We start from the raw sequence: 18,254 nt of genomic DNA, 5'->3' as shown, positions 1-18,254 counted from the left end.
TGTGTCCTGTGCTGTGAAAAACGGATAGATAGCGTCCTATTATCATACCAGGCTCTAAACACAAAGGCAAAATTAAAGTAATAATTAAGTATAAACTAAAACACTGGCAGTGAAGTGAATTACCTTGTGTGTGGATGTGCTCCTTGTGAAAGGGCAAAATGCAGTCACTCAAAGTGAAGTTAGTCAGTGACTGAAGTAGGCTGATCCATTGCCCCATGCTGTATGGTGAAGTTGGCGTAAGCAAAATGTGAATGACAACAACAGACCAATGGATGAAGAGAGTTGGCGGAGAGACCCCTTAAGTACGTATATTGTATACATAATTTTTGTCAATTCAAAAGATTTTGGCTGATGCCAAACCTAAATCAAGAATTGGCAAAGCAAATCGGTCTGTCGTTGACCGACAGCATTTTGGCAATTGTTATTTGTTTTGTCATAGCATTTGCAAAACATTTTTTTTTCGGGAAGCTGTCAGGCCCTAATTAAAGCTAAAACAAACAGCACTGAGGAGAGCTACCTTGTGTGTGGATGTGCTGTTTGTGAAATGGCAGGGTGCCATAACTCATAGTGAAGTCAGTCAATGGCTGAAGTGGGCTAACGTTGCCACTTGATGCAAAGAAAAATGACACAATCACAGATTAATGGATGAAGTCTGGCTGAAAACCTCTATAAGTAACTATGATTGAGAGTTGGGGTAATACCACGTAGATTGAATTTGCCCTTTATTGTCTTTATTTATATGTTTGCCTAGCCCTACTTTGTGGGCAGTACCCCTATGCCCAGCAGGACAGATTGAGTAAAAGGGAAGAAAGTAGAGGCAATAGGAAATGTTGTGGAGTTCTTGTTCACAAGGTAAATTGCAATATACATTTGGGATATTGATAGAAATACGAGTGATATTTCAGCCTCAGAAATGTAGAAGTATTAGAGGTTTCAGCCAACATGCGTTTCACTCCGTTGGTGAAGCGCTGACCTGGGGCTTTCTTTAGGCTAGTAGGCCAAAGTGTATTTTCGTTCCAGAGAATGTCTAGGCAAGATAAGGTAAGGTAATTTGCAGTGGTGATTGGCCAATGAGTCGGCAAACTGATATTAGGTTGTGAAGATGCTCATGAAAGGAAAAGGTCGCTGTGGTCAGAAGGAGAAAAGCTGGTATTACGTCTCCTGGTTCCTCAGCCGAGAAGGAAAGGAAGAAGCAAAGAAAGGCTAAAAGAAAGAAGTCAAAAAGAAAGTAAAATGTGGGAAGAAATAAAGGTTCAAAAAGGGAAAGAAGGAATAAGAAAGAAAGATGGAAAGAAGGCAAAAAGAAGGAAAGTAAAAAGAAAAAAGAAAGGAAAGAAGGTTCAAAATATAAAATATTGGATACTAAAAGCCAAATTACACCCTACCAATGTTTTAAAAAATCTGTTACAAGTATGCTGCAAACACCATAAAGTTTGGTTTTCTTCCTGAGTAAAGTTTACAAAGAATCACTAGTGGAACCGACTCCTGGATCACAATACGTTATACTGTGAAATAGCGTCTGTCCACTTCAAAAGGAATGTGCAATAGCATTGGAAAGTGCCAGGTGCTAATGAAGCCGGAATGTGCGCCTTGCTCACTTTACATGTCTCCTAGTATTGCATCATGCAACACTGAGATTAAAGGGAACTCCTTGTGTGTGGATGTGCATCTTCTGAAAGAGCAAAATGCAGTCACTCAAAGTGATGTCACCTAGAGGGTCAAATAGGCTCACCAGTTGTCTCATGCTGTATGCTGTAGTGGGCTGAAGCAAAATGTAAACTACACAAAAACAGACCAATAAATGAAGAGATATGTCTGAAAGCCTCTTTAAGTAAGTATATTATACATATTATTTTAGTCAAATCAAAAGGTCTTGGGTAACGCCAGACCTAAAAAGTGTACTGCCAGTGGGGCCTACTACCCACCATCAGGCTTCATGAAGGGGATAAAACACACTACCCTGCGGTTACCGGCCATTTTATATGGGGGCTTCAAAACAAAAAAAGAAGCAAACTGCTCGCCACTCTAACCTACTGTAAGAACTTTAAATCCTAAAAGATTACAAAATGTTGATGCTTTGACAAACCTCCAGCTACTTTGAAATTTTGGTTATTCAAGGTTGTAGTGTTTAATTCGCCCAAAAGTAATTGGCATAAGGGCATTCCATCCACTTGGGCAACTCCTCACGTTCTAAATGCTCAGTGTGGTAATAAAAGTCTAATATTGTGAGCTATGCATAACTGGATGATCCACCATGCGTTTCAAAGAGAGTTTAATTTTAAAGTTGTATATACCATTAACAAATAATGACGTTTACTTTACAGTTTCATTAGTTTATGACCCGGTCAAGTGCTGACCACTGGAAACTGCAGGGCTGCTGTGTCTAGGAACTTCTTTTTCGGCATGTTTTTGAGATGACTAAAATGTGTTCACTGTATCGAATCACTGTTTAGTCAATGTAGGGTTCATGATTTGTGTCTGTTGTTAAGAGTTTAGGTTTAAGAAAAAGTCAAAAGCTTTATATTATGTTTCTGTTTCTCTTAGTTTGGATACAAATGGAGGACCGTCAGCAGTTCCTGTTGTCAAGAAAGGTATTCTTTAATCAACTTGATGTTTACCAAAAATAATGTTTATTGTTATGAGGACTGTAGATATATTTTACTTCTATTGTTATATGTTACAGTCATAGCTGAACAGCAAAACAATTGAAAGTGTACACTACACAACTACATTGCAAGTAACTAATTTCCATTGCTTACATCTATGCTCCCATTGGATTCTCCAGTATTCCCCACTTACATTACTAGATCATGACAGTGAGTCACTGCAGATAAACTGGCAATATCTCCAGACCTTCAGAAAGAAAGACATAATGTAGGCGCTTCACTTGCTTGTGATACCGCCGTGCCTGCCCTCTTCCTGGAAGTCCGGTTGTCTGGGGCAGACCGCAATTAATGTTGTCATTTTATGTGTTCAGTGAAAGTGTTGGTTCATGGTCTTGCAGGTATAGCATTGGAATCTTCTGGTAGATGCCTAGACAGTGGAGCTTGTTTTTCTTTCTCCTCACATCTTTAGATACTTTTTTCCACCAAACCCCTTTGCAAGGCTGTAAAATGGCATCAGGAAATTGTGCATCATAAAGTTGACTAATTGCCAGTTGGATGGTTATATTGGGTTGGGGTGGATTATGGGGATCGGTGTGCATGGGCAGAGGATGGTTATGTAGTATTGCATAGGGGAAATCTTAGCATTCAGGAAATTAGTATGGGACTTAGTTGAGTTGCTGACCGGAATCACCACCTGAAAGCGGTACTTTGCAGCGGCAGCTCCTCCACAAAGGCGGAGGAGCATTGCCCCACTTCTTTGAAGCAGTGAAAGAAAGGATACATAAAATTAAAATAACTCCAGGTTATTATCATTTTATGTTCTCTGCAGCGGCAGGTTTGCAGACAGGGTGGGGCTGTTCCAATGAGGAGCAGGGGGAGGAGTAGTTTGCCTGCTTCAAGTGCGCATGAATGTTTGACCGGCCCTCTCTGGCCGGCCAAACATTCATGCACACTTTGCATGTTCTCCACGGAGACTGCATTACAGCCTGCATAGATAACATGCCCAGGCTCCCATTGCAGCGTTGTGATTGGCTCAGGGGAGCCTGGGTGCTTACCAATTACAACGCTGCATTGCAGCGTTATGATTGGCTCAGGGGTGCTTCCTGTTCCGGCCCCAGGGGAGAGACGGGACGGAGACACAGAGGAGAAACGTGGCATCAGGAAAGTGATGAACCCTACCGCCCCCCCACCCCCGATCTGTGCCAGACGCCACTGGTAGTTTGTGCCTACAGCTTTAATTTGTCTTTCCTCTCTTGCTTACCGAGTACGTCTATAGCCACCGTAAGTCATTATGGCTTGTTCAGGCCACGGGGCTGCAGCAGACTTGCCCATTGCTCCTGCTGTTACTAGAACCCTCTATTTTAAGGGTCCCTGTCTTGGTGACCTGCGGAGGTGTGCAACCTCAGAGGCCCAGCAGAGAAAGGATCTGATGCTGAGCTTAAAGCATCACCCTCGCTTGAGCTGCTGTCACAGCCAGGATTGTGGACCACTGGCTGAGGAGCTGGACAAACTCGCTGAGGAGAGACTGCAGGAGTGGACATGTGACACCAGAGTGACCCCAGCCGACATTCGGAAGAGAAGCAAATGCTCCTCTGCAGGCCTGGCTAGACAGGCACTGCAGTAGTGTGGTGTTCCTGCTGGTAGATTCTGATTTGGGGATGAGCGCTGTGCTACCCGACCTCTGGTAACCATAGTAGGACAGTTTCTCTGCTGGGTGTTGCTGAGCTCCCCCTCCCTCACTTAGTGGCTGCTGAACAACCAGCAAACCCTGAGTTAAGATGTTTGTACTACCCGTATTGTGACATCTTTGGCCGCTGTGACATCCATTGATTCTGAACTGGCTATACATGCTGGAAACAGAAAGGTCACTAGACTCTTGTGGGCATTGTAGATTTATCTTCCGAAATTGAGAATTAAATTGGAATCTCAACTCCTGTTTGGCAGCTAAAAGAATTGACTTTGACTAAATGATGCAGGGTTACTGCATACAGGCCTCTATTCACAGAGATCAAGGAGGTGCCTTGACTAAGTGTCATCGACTTTCATCCCACACACTTAGGGCCCCATGTACAAAAGGTGTTAGCGGTTGCAAACGGAGAATCGGGCAGTTTGTGACCCCTAATCAGCCTTTTGACATGTACTAACCCTATTTTGCGAGTCAGTAACCTATTAGGGGAGCAATGAGAGCATCATGGGCAGTGGTCAGCATGGTGTGAAAAGAGAGCGGGCGTTGTGGACAGGGGGGCTGATACAGAGATCAGTGCTTGCTCTGCGAAGAGACGGGCTGACAGTGGTTTGCTGTGAATTTCAGTGCGGGCAGTGGTGCAGTCTCAGTGCGCAGGGGCCCATTCACACTGACGCACCTACAGGATTCCTCAGTTTTATTAGTATCAACTCATTACAGGGATCTGGAGAAGCACAGTTAATCCTCTTAACAAGGTAGTTCATCAACCCAAAGCTCCATCAAATAAATTATTAACATATAAAATAGTCCAATGAAAGTTTAATACAACGTAAGATGTAACATATAATGTTGGGGAATAGAAAAATGGGCCTGCAGCACTGCACTGATTATGCCACCCACTTAAGTAGCCCTTTAAACATGTCTCAGGCCTGCCATTGCAGAGCCTCTGTTTGCCATTTTCAACTGCCATTTCAGCCTAGCAAACTACACCTTTTGCCTGGTCCAACCCTTTCCATTTTAATACATATAAGTCACCGCTAGGGCAAGCCAAGGACAGCCCAGAGGGAAGGGTGCAATGTATTTAAAAAGTTTGGTATGTACTTTTAAATTTTACAGTCCTGGCAGTGAAAAACTCCTAAATCCGTTTTCACTACTGCATGGGCTATCCCTCCAATTCATCACATTGGAGTTGCCATATTACATCTTACAAGTGTAATTTCCAAAAGGAAAAAGATAGCTAGTTCATGTTTGGTGTCTCTGGAATCACAGTTTTAAATCCTAACTTATGGTAAAGTTGTACTTTAAAGTGAAATTCTGAAAATGCCACTTTTATGGTAAAGTTGGCATTTTTATTCCCTTAGCCGTTTATTGTGTGTAGGCTGTCTCTGCTCACATGACAGTGAAGCTGACAGTTGAGCTTTGTGCATTCCTCCTAGACAGCCACATCCAATAGGGAGCTTAGGTATGCCTGGATGGGCCATCACTGGCAGTTTGGAGGGAGGAGCTACACCTGAATAAGCTCTGTCCTGCATCCACACAAAGGGCTATATTTCCCTTGTAGTTAGTCAGGAGCCAGGACAGGGAAGGCAGGATGCCTGGGAACTTCAGAGGGAAACCTCTGGAAACCTCTGCCCCACTTCAAAGGCACAACTATGTATAAATACTTAACCTCAGACACAAACTCTTCAATACACTTCTGGACCTGTGGATACCTTGCCAGGAAGAAGGGCTGCTGTGCTTCTGCAAGGACAGCCCCTCTGCTGGATTGCTGCTCTAGAGGAGCTGCTGTCTTGTGCTGGCCTGCTACCTGCTGCCCTTTTGCCTGGGGAAAAGGAACAGGACCTGTAACAACATCTTAAACCCAGGACCCCAGACAGGGGACATAAAAGGCTCTCCAACCAACTCCTGGATCCAGCTGCAGCGAGTTCCTGACCCCCCAAGGGGTGTCCCTCAGGTCCTGGACTCTTTGTGTGGTTCATGAGCTCTTAAGTTCAAGCTTTTGGGATCTCTGCAACCGCGAACAGGCCCATTTGCACAGAGACTGAACCACTGCCCGCACTGAATTTAGGCACTACTTTACACTTTATTCTTTAAAAATTTACAAATTCGGTTCTACTGATTGGAATTATGTTGCTTTGGTCTTGTTTTATTTATTAAATTAAGCTCTATTTGTCTGACATGGTTTGGGATATTTCTATGTGGTGTTTTCACTGTTTTACTGTTTGAAGTTTGGCACAAATTCCTCCAAGTTAAGCTTGACTACTCTGTGCCAAGCTACCAGGGGTTGAGCACGGGTTCCTCCGGGGTTTTCTTGGGCCTTACCCTAACAAGGACTGTGGTTGCTGGTTAGTCAACCAGTAACCCAATATCTTACAGCCCCTTTCATGTCGATGATGATATGAAGTTCATCCACTTAGAAAATGAGAGACTTATAACCAATGACAACAAAACTGACACTCTTACTTTTTGACTTAATCACATGAAGGAGCGGCTAGGTAAGAATAACCCCAGAACTGACATGGCAATGTGCTGAAACTCTGTAGCGAAGGATGGTGCCAGTATTAGCAACTAAGGTAAGTGCAGTGGACAACCCAATATACCCTTGAGGGCTCGGGCAAATATGAATAAACAGGTAGAAAGGTGCCTTCAAGGGATTTGTTTGGTAAATAATTTGTATAATTTCGATTCTTAATTAAAGGTAGGGCAGTTATATACCTACAAATTTATTAATTATCGCTTTTTCAATACTTAAATCAGCTTAGTTTGTCAGAATCAGGATTGAATAAGGTGTGAGTGAATCATCACATATCAACCTGAATACAATAAATTCAATAAACCAAAAGGAGGAGAAACAAGCGGGTGTATATATAAAAATTGAATTTATATTTCTAGTTCAAAAAAGGGTACTTCAAATTACAACACTTAAATACAGTGAAAGGAAATATTTCAATATTTGATGCCTTCACTTTCAAATTGATCCAACACTTTTTCACAACAATATATAGCCATTTCTCTGGAAAACAGTGTGATTGTCGACGTTTCGGTCTTTAGGTTTTCTTTACCAAGACCATCCTCAGGACAATTTTATTTACAAGGTTGACCCCTCAAATCACTGCGGGTTATTTTATCCACTGAAAATCAAGCGGGACGTCCTAAATTCGTAACTAATCAGTATATTGTAGTCAAAGAAATTCAGTTGATTGTCAAAAAGCTCCCGTCTTAATCTGTAGGTTATTTAAATCTCAAAAGAGCCTCTGTGTGGCAAAACTACTCTTGTGTCTGTTTACCGACACCGTTAAACACTCAAGTGGTCGTGAAGATGTCAGCGAATTAATCTGGCTGTTCTGAAGGTTTGAGTCTTGCATGCACGGAGTAGTTTTGCCACACAGAGGCTCTTTTGAGATTTAAATAACCTACAGATTAAGACGGGAGCTTTTTGACAATCAACTGAATTTCTTTGACTACAATATACTGATTAGTTACGAATTTAGGACGTCCCGCTTGATTTTCAGTGGATAAAATAACCCGCAGTGATTTGAGGGGTCAACCTTGTAAATAAAATTGTCCTGAGGATGGTCTTGGTAAAGAAAACCTAAAGACCGAAACGTCGACAATCACACTGTTTTCCAGAGAAATGGCTATATATTGTTGTGAAAAAGTGTTGGATCAATTTGAAAGTGAAGGCATCAAATATTGAAATATTTCCTTTCACTGTATTTAATTGTTGTAATTTGAAGTACCCTTTTTTGAACTAGAAATATAAATTCAATTTTTATATATACACCCGCTTGTTTCTCCTCCTTTTGGTTTATTGAATTTATTGTATTCAGGTTAATATGTGATGATTCACTCACACCTTATTCAATCCTGATTCTGACAAACTAAGCTGATTTAAGTATTGAAAAAGCGATAAGTATTAGCAACTAGCACCTGCACATGGAGAAAGTCCTTGCTAAAATAATGGACAAAAATCTAGACAATATCACAGTAATTGGCCTAACTAATATTGGGGAAGATGGAAATGTTCCTGGAAACCCTGCTTGCTGACCTCTTGAGCTGATCATACTTCTCATGTATGCTTTTAAGAGGGTTCACCGAACATTGGTTCTTTAGCCACCTCTGGAAGTGCCATTTAGACTTATCATCACACAATTCTTAAACTAGGAAGGCCACAGAATATGCCCTAGTCTGACTAGAGAAGCCAGGAAACTGATATACGAAGGTGTCACTTTATCACTATATCCAGACATTGCCACTGGAGTAACAGAAGCAAGACCTGCTCAAGTGCAAGTTAAGAAATAATGAAGAGCACTTGATGTCAAATATGCCATGCTTTATCCAGGGTGACTTAAGATTCTCCATAATGAAAAGGAGTCTGTGTTCACATCTCCAAATAAAGCCACCAAGTTAATTTAATCGGTGGAGCGGGGGAGAATGGGAGACCAAGGCACTTAAATTGTGACCTCGATGTCAGGGGCAGGAGGACACTAGTGATATAGACTGATTGATGGACATCCTTAAGTGAGTAGCACAAAGCTAGCTAATTGCTAGTTGGGTGGCTGTATTAGGTAGGGGTTTCTTCACTGATGATAGTGGGGATGAGCGTGATTGGGGGAGGAGGGTATGTGGTTGCGTTTTTGTTTCTAGTTGTAGTCAGGATTCCATTTTTAGGGGTTCTCTTTTACTGGTCAAACATACACTTGCACCCCTTTTCAATCAATCAATCAGGAATTTATATAGCGCAGCTACTGAGCCGTAATGGTCTCAAGACGCTTGGTGTTGGGGGGGTAGGCTGCTGATCCATCTGGGCGTGGAGGTTTAGTCGAAGAGCCAGGTCTTTTATGAATGCACTTGTTTATTATCATCAAATGGTAGCACATTGTCAACCACATTTAAGTGCCAAGTGGAGACCCTACAGATATTTTGCTATTAACAGTCTATATTCCAGGGAATGGCCTTCCTGGTATTTAAGTCAATTAATTTTCATTATGCTGCCAAGTATGCAGATCCTGAAGGTATGCTTTTGCTGGGGCAGGGTTCAATTTATGATATCGCTTACATCTATGCTCCCAACATTAACTCTGACTTTCTTTGATGAAGTGTGGAGACTTTCCTGGAGATATAATGAATGCAATATCCTTTGGAGTAGTGATTTCAATTTAGTACTCAACCCTTTGCTGGGTATATTAGTGCCTGCTATGGTGCAGACATCTCCGGCAGCAAAGGATTTCTTGCAGATAATATATTCAGGATGTTTCTGATAATTAGTTGGACCATCACAATAAAACATTGTTCTCCCATTACTGTTCTGTACATGATTCCATGTACCACATAGATTACTGATAATTATTTGCAGATATCGTCACTTAGGCATCTTAGGTAGTCGATGTGACCCGAACCCACTCTGACCACTCCACCTTAATGGTGGGTCTGAGTGTACCCATGCACTGCCCACACTCTTCAAAGGCGAATTAGGAAAGGCAGATTACTTTGATCTTAATGTGAGATCAGTAACTCAGTACTCCTCAATATGGGAGGCAGTTAAGCTCTTTATTTGTGGAGTAAGTATCTCAAAACAGGCAGGGGTACTAAGATATGTTTGCATGCAGTTGAATCAGTTACAGGAGCCTTTGCACTAGAATAGCAATATGATTGCAAGATCCTGGAAGGTATTCACTCTACCATGCTCTCTTTCAGAGAAGAAGCTGATGGTGAGTTGGGCTGTTTGGGAAGGAATATAGGTCTAGAAAGTATAGTGAGGGAGAACATCACCACAACACTGGCCTGGCACATGAGGCGATACAGCATCTGACACTCAGTTGCAGCAATCAGAAATTCTGAGGACCACAGAGTTAACAGGCAAAAAGTTGGACTTCTATACTGAATTGCACTTAATGGAGCATACCAGTGGAACTCTCTAAAATGAAGCAATACTTGGATGGCATTGCACTAGCCTGGGTAGATGACATCCACAGGCAGCCAACCTCAAAGCCACTATCTTTTTCAGAGATCAGATTTGCTGTAGATAGCTTTGTCACTTTTAAATTCTATAAGGAATTCATGCACCTTGTGGCGCGTGTTAGCAGTTTACTGTGAAGCTTGAAAGTTGGTAAGCTCACTCCTAGATCAAGAGAGGAAATTATTGTTTCACTACTGAAACCTGAAAAGTGCTATCATTCATATTACCCTGTCTATCTAACATTGAGATATTAAAATTCTGATCTGTGCTATTGCAAAAGACTCTGTTGATGGATGATGATTCTCGCGGACCAACACAGATTTATTCCAGGAAGGGCAACAGCGCACACTTTATGTAGTCTGTTTACCCTAATACATTAGCGTAAACCAAATCTGGGGGTTGTGTAGGTCTTTCTCACTGCTGAGAAGGCCTTTGACTCACTTGAGAGACTCTCCCTTTAAGCTGTAAACAGAGTGGTATTGAGAAAGTACCTGTTGGCCCTGATAAAGCTCAGCCCCAATATGCAGAAGTACTAAACAGGGTTACCCTTCCCCCATTACTCATTAATTACTGCAAAGAAGCCACTTGTATGCAGGCTAGGGAATACTATGCAGAAAATTGCATAGCTTCCACCACCAGGAGTCTTCTGGTCTTGCTATTCATTGATTACGTTCTATTATTTATCAAGCTTCCTGAGCGCAATCTTGTGCCAGTCATTAGGGAGCTTATTCAATTTGAACAGAACTCTGTTGTTAATGGTAATTGGGGGAATCTGAAATCTATTATTTTAAACAAGTCATCATCAAGAGAGTGAACTTGACCCCTTAAAACAGGTAAAATCCCCGATTGACATATTTAACTCTCCTATAAGGCCCTGCATTGGTGTACAGATGTTGTGTGAAATCTGTGCATTAAGGTACACAGGGACATGAACAGCGGCATCACTAGGGTTGGTGTCACCCAGTGCGGTAACTGGTCCGCACCCCCCTAGTGACGCCACTGATCGCTCAGTTGCGCACAGCACACTTCTCTTAGGACATGGAATGGTTGCTAGGGAGTTTCGCAATTACCGATCACCGGGACTCCTTAACTCATACTTTTCCACATTCCCTCTTGAAGAGTTCCGAGAGCCTGCCGCTTTTGTGGTGTTACCTAAGAGCGTGGCTCCGGATGATTTGCATAACTCTTCGCACGTGCAAACACATTCAGCGCCATTTAACGCATAGCCGCTAATTCTTATGTCTAGTTACTTTAGCTATGATTAAAAAAAAAAGGTGCAGACAGTGAGCGCACTGAAACGTGCCAGTATATCTCATGTAAAGAGGCCAACTGTTGCCTGCCAGCATCTGCCTCGCATGGCGGCACTGAGCACCTGTTGTTCCACTTTATAGTGCCACCATCCATCTTTGCACTTTAATGCTCAAATTAGGCTAGTCGCTGAAGATTCTGTCACTTAAGCTAATTAAACGCCAATTTATTTTTTACAAAGTAAGGCAGCCTTTTTTCGTTTATTTTTGTCAACATATATATAGTTTTCCAATTTTTTTTGAAGAGGTTAAGATATGTTCACTGTTTGTTAGACATCGCAGTAAGGTGACTATTTATATATGAGTATCTTGAAAATCGCAACGCGATGCTGAATCGAACCTCTTGCAGATCCGCGCTCAGCCACCAGTGACCCTGACACTTACCGTGGTGTCACCCCATGTGAAGGTGTCACCCGGTGCGGTCCGCACCACCCGTACCCCCTAGTGACGCCACTGGTCGTGAAACAGTTGGTATTGATAATTGAGGGCCAGCAATAACAACCCTGGTTAATCAAATTTCACTCCCACACTTTTTGACGTGCTAAAATTAGGATAACTTAACCTATCTGACAACATTCCTCTAGCTCTACACATGCACTTTTTTTAGACTGTGGGGCATATGTTTCAAAAAAGCGATTTGCGATTCTCAAAATGTGAATTTTTGAGAATCGCATTTTGAGAATCGCAAACCGCAATGTAAATAAAAAGTCGCAAATAATTTGCGATTCTCAAAAATTCTCAGAATACACTGCGAATCCCTTATCAGCGATTCCTTATTTGCGAAATTCGCAAATAAAGAATCTCAAAAATAGGGAATCTGCAATTCAGGTGCAGCTTGATGACATCACACCCAGGAAGTGGGAGCGCCATGCTGCACCTGATTGCCTGAGGCTGAGGCAGAGGCTGTGAGGAGAGGCAGAGAAGTGAGCACAGCATTTCCAAACAGCTACAATGGATCCCCAGGAGAAAGAGAAGGACAAGGAGGGGGCAGTGAGAAAGAGAAAGCATAAGTTTAGCGAGAGGGAGCAGAAGGTGCAGAAGGTGCTGATAGAGGAGTTGGTAATTAGCCATGAACTACTATTTGGCAAAAAGGCACTCCGTGTTCCAGAGTCCAGAAAGAGGAAAATCTGGCTGGATATCCAGGCGAAGGTGAATGCTGTTGGTGTGACCCAGCGCACTGTCGAGGACCTGAGGAAGAGATGGTACGACATGCGCCAAAGGTCCAAGGAGAAGGTGGCAACCAGGCTGGCGGAGGCCAAGAAGACTGGTGGAGGAACACCAACTGCAACCGAGTCAACACCCCATGTGGAGTTGGTGGAGTCCACCCTCCTGCCCGAGAGCGTCAGTGGTGTGGCTGACATAGACAGCTCCGACCCTGAAAGCACCTGCCAAGGTAAGATGCATGCTAAATGCAGCCACACACATCACCATCCCATTCACACACTCAGGAATGCACCAAACACAAACTACTTATGCCACTCCGGTCCACTTTTTCCAGCACACACAGCAATGCATCATGGGAGATGTAGTCAGATGCATCACACAGTGGGGCAATGAGACACAGCAATGTTGAATCAGTTTGGGAAATCCTGTAAAGGGAAAAGGCAATAGATAGCAGTTAGCCAATACAAATTGAGAAAACTTTATTGAGTAAGAAATGCAGACCATGTCACAAAATCAAAACTTTCCTTTTCATCCACAGCACAATCTGGGACACAGGATGACAATGCAGGAGCTGAGGAGGTGGAACATATGGATGAGCAGGCAGGGCATGGGGACCCCGACGATACCACAGAGACCACACCTGTCCTACCGAGAAAGCGCACCATTGTGGCACCACTGCCACCTCTTGAGGCAGAAACACAGTCCACAGGGGAGGATGATGCTCAGGCTGAGTCAACATAGAGAGCAAGGATCCATGAGACGCAGGCCAAGGGTAAGCACCAGCATTACTGCAAATGATGAAGCCACGGTGTTTGCTGGACTGGAGGGCAGCATGCTGAACATACAGCGCCTGCAACAAAAATCATTGTGTTCCATCAACCGACAGCTGTGCTCAGTTAACAACAGCCTACGTTACATGGGGAAGGGCATCATGGACGTGTGCCACATTGAAGAAGGACAAGGCAGCCAGGCGCAGGGTGAGCCAACGTTCGGAAAGCCGTCTGAACACCTACACCAAGGCAGTGAACCGCCTGTGCACTGCCACGAGCCAGCAGTCACGTCGCACCGTGAGCATGCAAGTGGAGATGTCCCACTGCTGCCAGGATGTGGCGAAAGGCCTGGTGCAGATCACCACCACTGTGGAACAACTGCAGACAGCCAACACGACAGCCAATACAGGTGGACAGCACTCCTGGGCTCAGGGGAGAGCGAGGAGTTGTCCATCAGGAGCAGCATAATCTCATCCAGAGGAGATCTGCCATCACTGAGTCAAGCAAATGGGTGGAGCAACCCATTCAAATCGGACTCCTGATTTGCATACATACCTGCACTGTGGCCATAACATGTGCTACGTATAGCGATACTCATAGAGTCTGTCAGGCTGTGTGACGAAATGTTATCCTGCAGCTAAGGGTTTGAATAAACACAGACCTGCAACAAAATATCTTTTGCCTCATGTCATTATTACTCACCTAGAAATAGTTCTGTGTGATATCATCCCGTCTCTATCATCCGGCAGCTGCCCCAACTCCAACTGCTGGTCTGCCAGGGGGACCTGGGCCATCATCATCAGAAGTATCAGTAGGAGTTAGTTCTACTGGGATGCCTTTTCTCACAGTTATGTTGTGGAGCATTGCACAGGTAGCCACAATCTTGCAGCAGATCTCGTGGCTGTATTGGAGTGCTCCTCTGCTTTTATGCAGGCAGTGGAACCGGCTCTTAAAGATCCCAAAGGTCCACTATATTACGCAGCACGTAGATTTGTGTGCGCGGTTGAATCTCCTCTCCCTTGCATTGGCTGTATTTAGGTATGGTGTCAGGATGAAGTCCTGCAGTGCATATGCACTGTCATCTGCAGGAATGGAAATGAGAGGTGAGTCAATGGCCCCCACCCCAGTGATGTACTGTATGTTGGAATGTTTGACATGCATTTACCTAGCAGGTAGCCCTCACCAAACTCGCCAGCATTGAGTCGTCTGTATATCCCACTATGTCTAAAGATAAAAGAGTCGTGGGTACTGCCTGGGTATTTAGCTACAATATCATTGATGATATGTTTGGCATTGCAGATGACCTGTATGTTTAGTGAATGATATGATTTGCGGTTTCTGAATACATATTTATTGTTTGATGGGGGTGTGAGGGCCACATGGGTCCCATCCATGCAGCCAATTATGCGGGGGAATTGTGCAATCTGGTAGAAGTCCAGTTTTGTTTGCTGTAATGCCTGTTGTTGTGTGCTGGGGAATTGTATCTGATGTTGTAGCCTCTGTACCATTGCATCTAGGAATGCATGGAAGAAGCACGACAGGCAACTCTGGGAGACCCCATCTGCCACTGCTATCACCCCTTGAAAACTCCCTGAGGCCAGTAAGTGCAGTGAGCACAGGACCTGCACATGGGTTGGAATGGTTTGGGTCCTGCGTGTTGGGTGTTCCAGATGGGGTTTCAGCTCCTCTATCAGGTCTACAATGGTCTTTGAGTCCAGCCTGTACTTCTCATGGATCTCCTCCTCAATCTGCTGGAACAGAGTGATGCGCACTCTGAAGATCCGCTCCTGTCACCTCCTCCTCTGTGCTGCTGCCCAGATTTGCAGCCTCCTGGCTATCACATATAGCACTGCCATTGTGGAAGTCCCTGTTGCATTGTGGGCTTTTTTATATAGCTTGCACCTGGTTACCACCTGCATTGGATAGGTCGCAAATTTTTCATACATTGGTTTGCGAATTCTCAAACTGCAATTTCTCTATTTGCGATTATCGCAAGCTGTGTATCGCAGATTGCGAAGCCGCAAAATAAATTCGTAGATTTCGGGCCTCGCAAAACAAGAAATCACTAAAATTTTGATTTTTTTTATTTTGCGATGCAAAAATGTGTCATACATAGCGATTGTCTATTTTGCGATCGCAAACACTGTTTTTTTGCGATTCACAGTGTTTGCGATCGCAAAATGGTTTCATACATATGACCCTGTGTTCTCTATTGCCCAAGCCAGTTGGACTGTAAAACAGTATTGTATAAAATGACACATTTTATTTTTGCTCTATGATGGTGGGGTGCTCCCAGTCCCAGACTGCACTGCTAAAGCCAATTTCACAGTGATTTGGTTCCATCCCCCACCCAATATGCTCCACTTGGTAGTCGACAAGTAGCAGACTAAGGCAAGCACAATGCAATCTGTTTTGGGAACAAGGATGCCAAAACTAACTGAGCGTATACAGACAATCTGATGAGTCTCGTATGGGATGGGTACTCTTTCTGGTCTCGTGCAATTGGATTCAAACTCTCAAGAAAAAGTGATGCTGCAACTGTCCTGAGACTGCTGCTTGTGGGTGCAGTCATAGGAATGTGCCAGCTCCAGGACATGAAGTCTTCTTCAGCCAACTGCTCCAGTCTGCCATTGTGAGAAAATGCGCTTTTTGTAAATGTACCGCCCCATTTTTTGTCTAAGTTTATTGCTGGATTTTAGACTCTGCACATTATGGTGCTGCTGTCCAGTGTATGTGCTCTCACCCCTGAAAACATAGAATTTGGCTAATCCCTGATCAGCATATTTAACTCCCCTATAAGGCTGCAGAATATGGTGTAGAAACTACACCCAAAGCATGGAAAGTTAAATGTCATCTGTGGACTGCAGCACTTATTATGCCATCCACTGGTAGAGGGAAACACAGCTTTAGGCCTACTAGTGTAGCCTGACTGCTGCCGTTTAAACCTCCAGTCTGACGTGTCAAAATAACCCATTTTGACTGGGAAAATCTCTCTTTTAAATATTATTAAGACAGCCCTAGTTAGGTCTTCTAGCCCACTAGGCAGGGTGCATGGTATTTAAAATTGGGACATTTAGAAATGTAATGTTACCATGTCCCTACAGTGACAAGGCCCAAAAAGCTGTGTTCACTGTGGAAGACTCTGGCTGTTCTATAAGGAAAGGTAGAGTACAGATTAAAATATTAATTCTGCTATCTCAGGTTTGGGAGTAAATAGAGAAGTTGTTCAACCATTGTTTTTAATATTTATTGAAAGCCCAATTCAGTGGTGAAGTTGGACTTTTATAAAATATTTAGGGAAAGTAGCTTTTCCCTACCTGATGCTCCTAGGATCTAATTTGCATTAGCTCTCCGGCAGCTGCCCATCCAGTGCTGAACTTTAATGAGGTGTGACAATGGCTCCCAGAGTAGAAACAAGAGCCAGGCATAGAGAGTTATTTTTCTTCTCCTTGCAGGATGACAAGTGAAACTGGACCAAGGAACTTCAGTAACTTATAAAAGGGCCTGTCTTTTCAGAAGCAAATTTAAGTTGCAACCTGGAGAAGGCAACCCTCTGTTCCAGTAGCCAGGTTGGCATCAAACCCAGTAGGAGGGGAGCTACTCCCAGAAAAAGATTTTAGTGACCACAGAGGAGGGAAAAGCTCACAGGCTCCACACAAGGGAGGAGGAGGTCCCTCGTTTTGTAGTTTGGAGAGTATGATACAACCTGGGATTATTTACAGTAGGACAAACAAAAACTGCTGCAAAGTGGGTAGGTTTGCTCCTGGGAACATTTACCCCATTGTTTAGCAAGGAGCCAAGAGTCATCTCCACCCACTAGCAGGTGCCAAACATAAATGTGGCACCCTAAGGCACCCTCTTCTTAAAACACACTCTGGACCTGTGGAAAAACAGAGAAAGGATTGCATCTGCTGTTTGAGAGCTTTGGGGAGATCTGAAGGGTTGGGCCCACTCCCACTTACACCAGGGTCAAATAATTGGACTCCAAGGGTCAGCTGGCTGACCTTCTGTGTGGCTAAAGGGACGCAACAAAGCAGCAAGGTACCTTTTCCTTGAAATGTCCAGCTGAGCAGTAGCAGCAGAACTCTCAAAGTAATGTTCCTGAGGTGGCTGTGTCTAACTTAGCTTCTCCTAACAACTTTGAAAAATTGGGACTTAGAACACGTTTGGACTTCCAGACCTCCAGAGGCCTAGGACTAACCCCCTAAGTCAATATTTTCAAGACGCAACTTTGCTAGACAAAGAAGAGAGGTTTCTCCTGCTAGGAGATTCTCCATTTTGTGAGCCCTTGGTGATAAGGTAGCTGGGCTCATGGAACCAATCATCGGATACAGCGTGCATCTTTGTACCGCTTGAGGACTCTGAGCTCCAAAAAATAAACAAAGGCAGAACATAGAAATCTTGACCTAGCTTAGGTGCCAAAACTATCCAGCAGTTGTGAAGACTTACCTGGGTGCAAAATTGAAATGTTCCTGCTCCAAGCTTTTCCTGTCAGAACCAACAGCTTCATTGGGTACTCGTCCAAAGGCTATCCAACTTCGGGAGGACTTCCTTGGATACAGCCTGCAACCTTGCCCCAGTGGAGGATTTTGACTTCATTTCAGAGATTATCTATTGTATTCAAATATAAATTTCATTAGATTATAATAAAATCCTTTTGAAATCCACAAAACAGCAGGCCTCGATAGTTGAGCTTGAATTCAGATCTGCAACAGGCTGTCTTGCCTAATTAAGGCACCTGATTTTGTTGGCATGCCAAACTAA

At 43.7% G+C, this 18,254-nt stretch overlaps 1 protein-coding gene and 1 long non-coding RNA gene across 2 annotated transcripts in view; one reads left to right on the top strand and one right to left on the bottom strand.

Moving 5' to 3' along the window:
• Positions 1 to 18,254, top strand: part of ANKAR (ankyrin and armadillo repeat containing) — a 1,190,398-nt gene that overhangs the window by 1,112,184 nt on the left and 59,960 nt on the right. The window contains exon 28 of the mRNA XM_085646861.1: positions 2,545 to 2,591. Within this exon, the coding sequence (XP_085502987.1) occupies positions 2,545 to 2,591 (47 nt within the window). The remainder of the gene's footprint in view (positions 1 to 2,544; positions 2,592 to 18,254) is intronic.
• The window catches only part of LOC146858036 (uncharacterized), a 30,427-nt gene continuing 25,480 nt past the window's right edge, over positions 13,308 to 18,254 (bottom strand). The window contains exons 2-3 of the long non-coding RNA XR_014979643.1: positions 17,940 to 18,101; positions 13,308 to 13,570 (exon numbers count right to left, since the gene is read on the bottom strand). This is a non-coding gene — a long non-coding RNA (uncharacterized LOC146858036). The remainder of the gene's footprint in view (positions 13,571 to 17,939; positions 18,102 to 18,254) is intronic.

Source organism: Triturus cristatus, chromosome 3_2 (assembly GCF_964204655.1).
Source record: "Triturus cristatus chromosome 3_2, aTriCri1.1, whole genome shotgun sequence".
Taxonomy (NCBI): domain Eukaryota; kingdom Metazoa; phylum Chordata; class Amphibia; order Caudata; family Salamandridae; genus Triturus; species Triturus cristatus.
The sequence above is the reverse complement of the archived record's forward strand: the minus strand, read 5'-3'. Positions and strand labels throughout refer to the sequence as shown.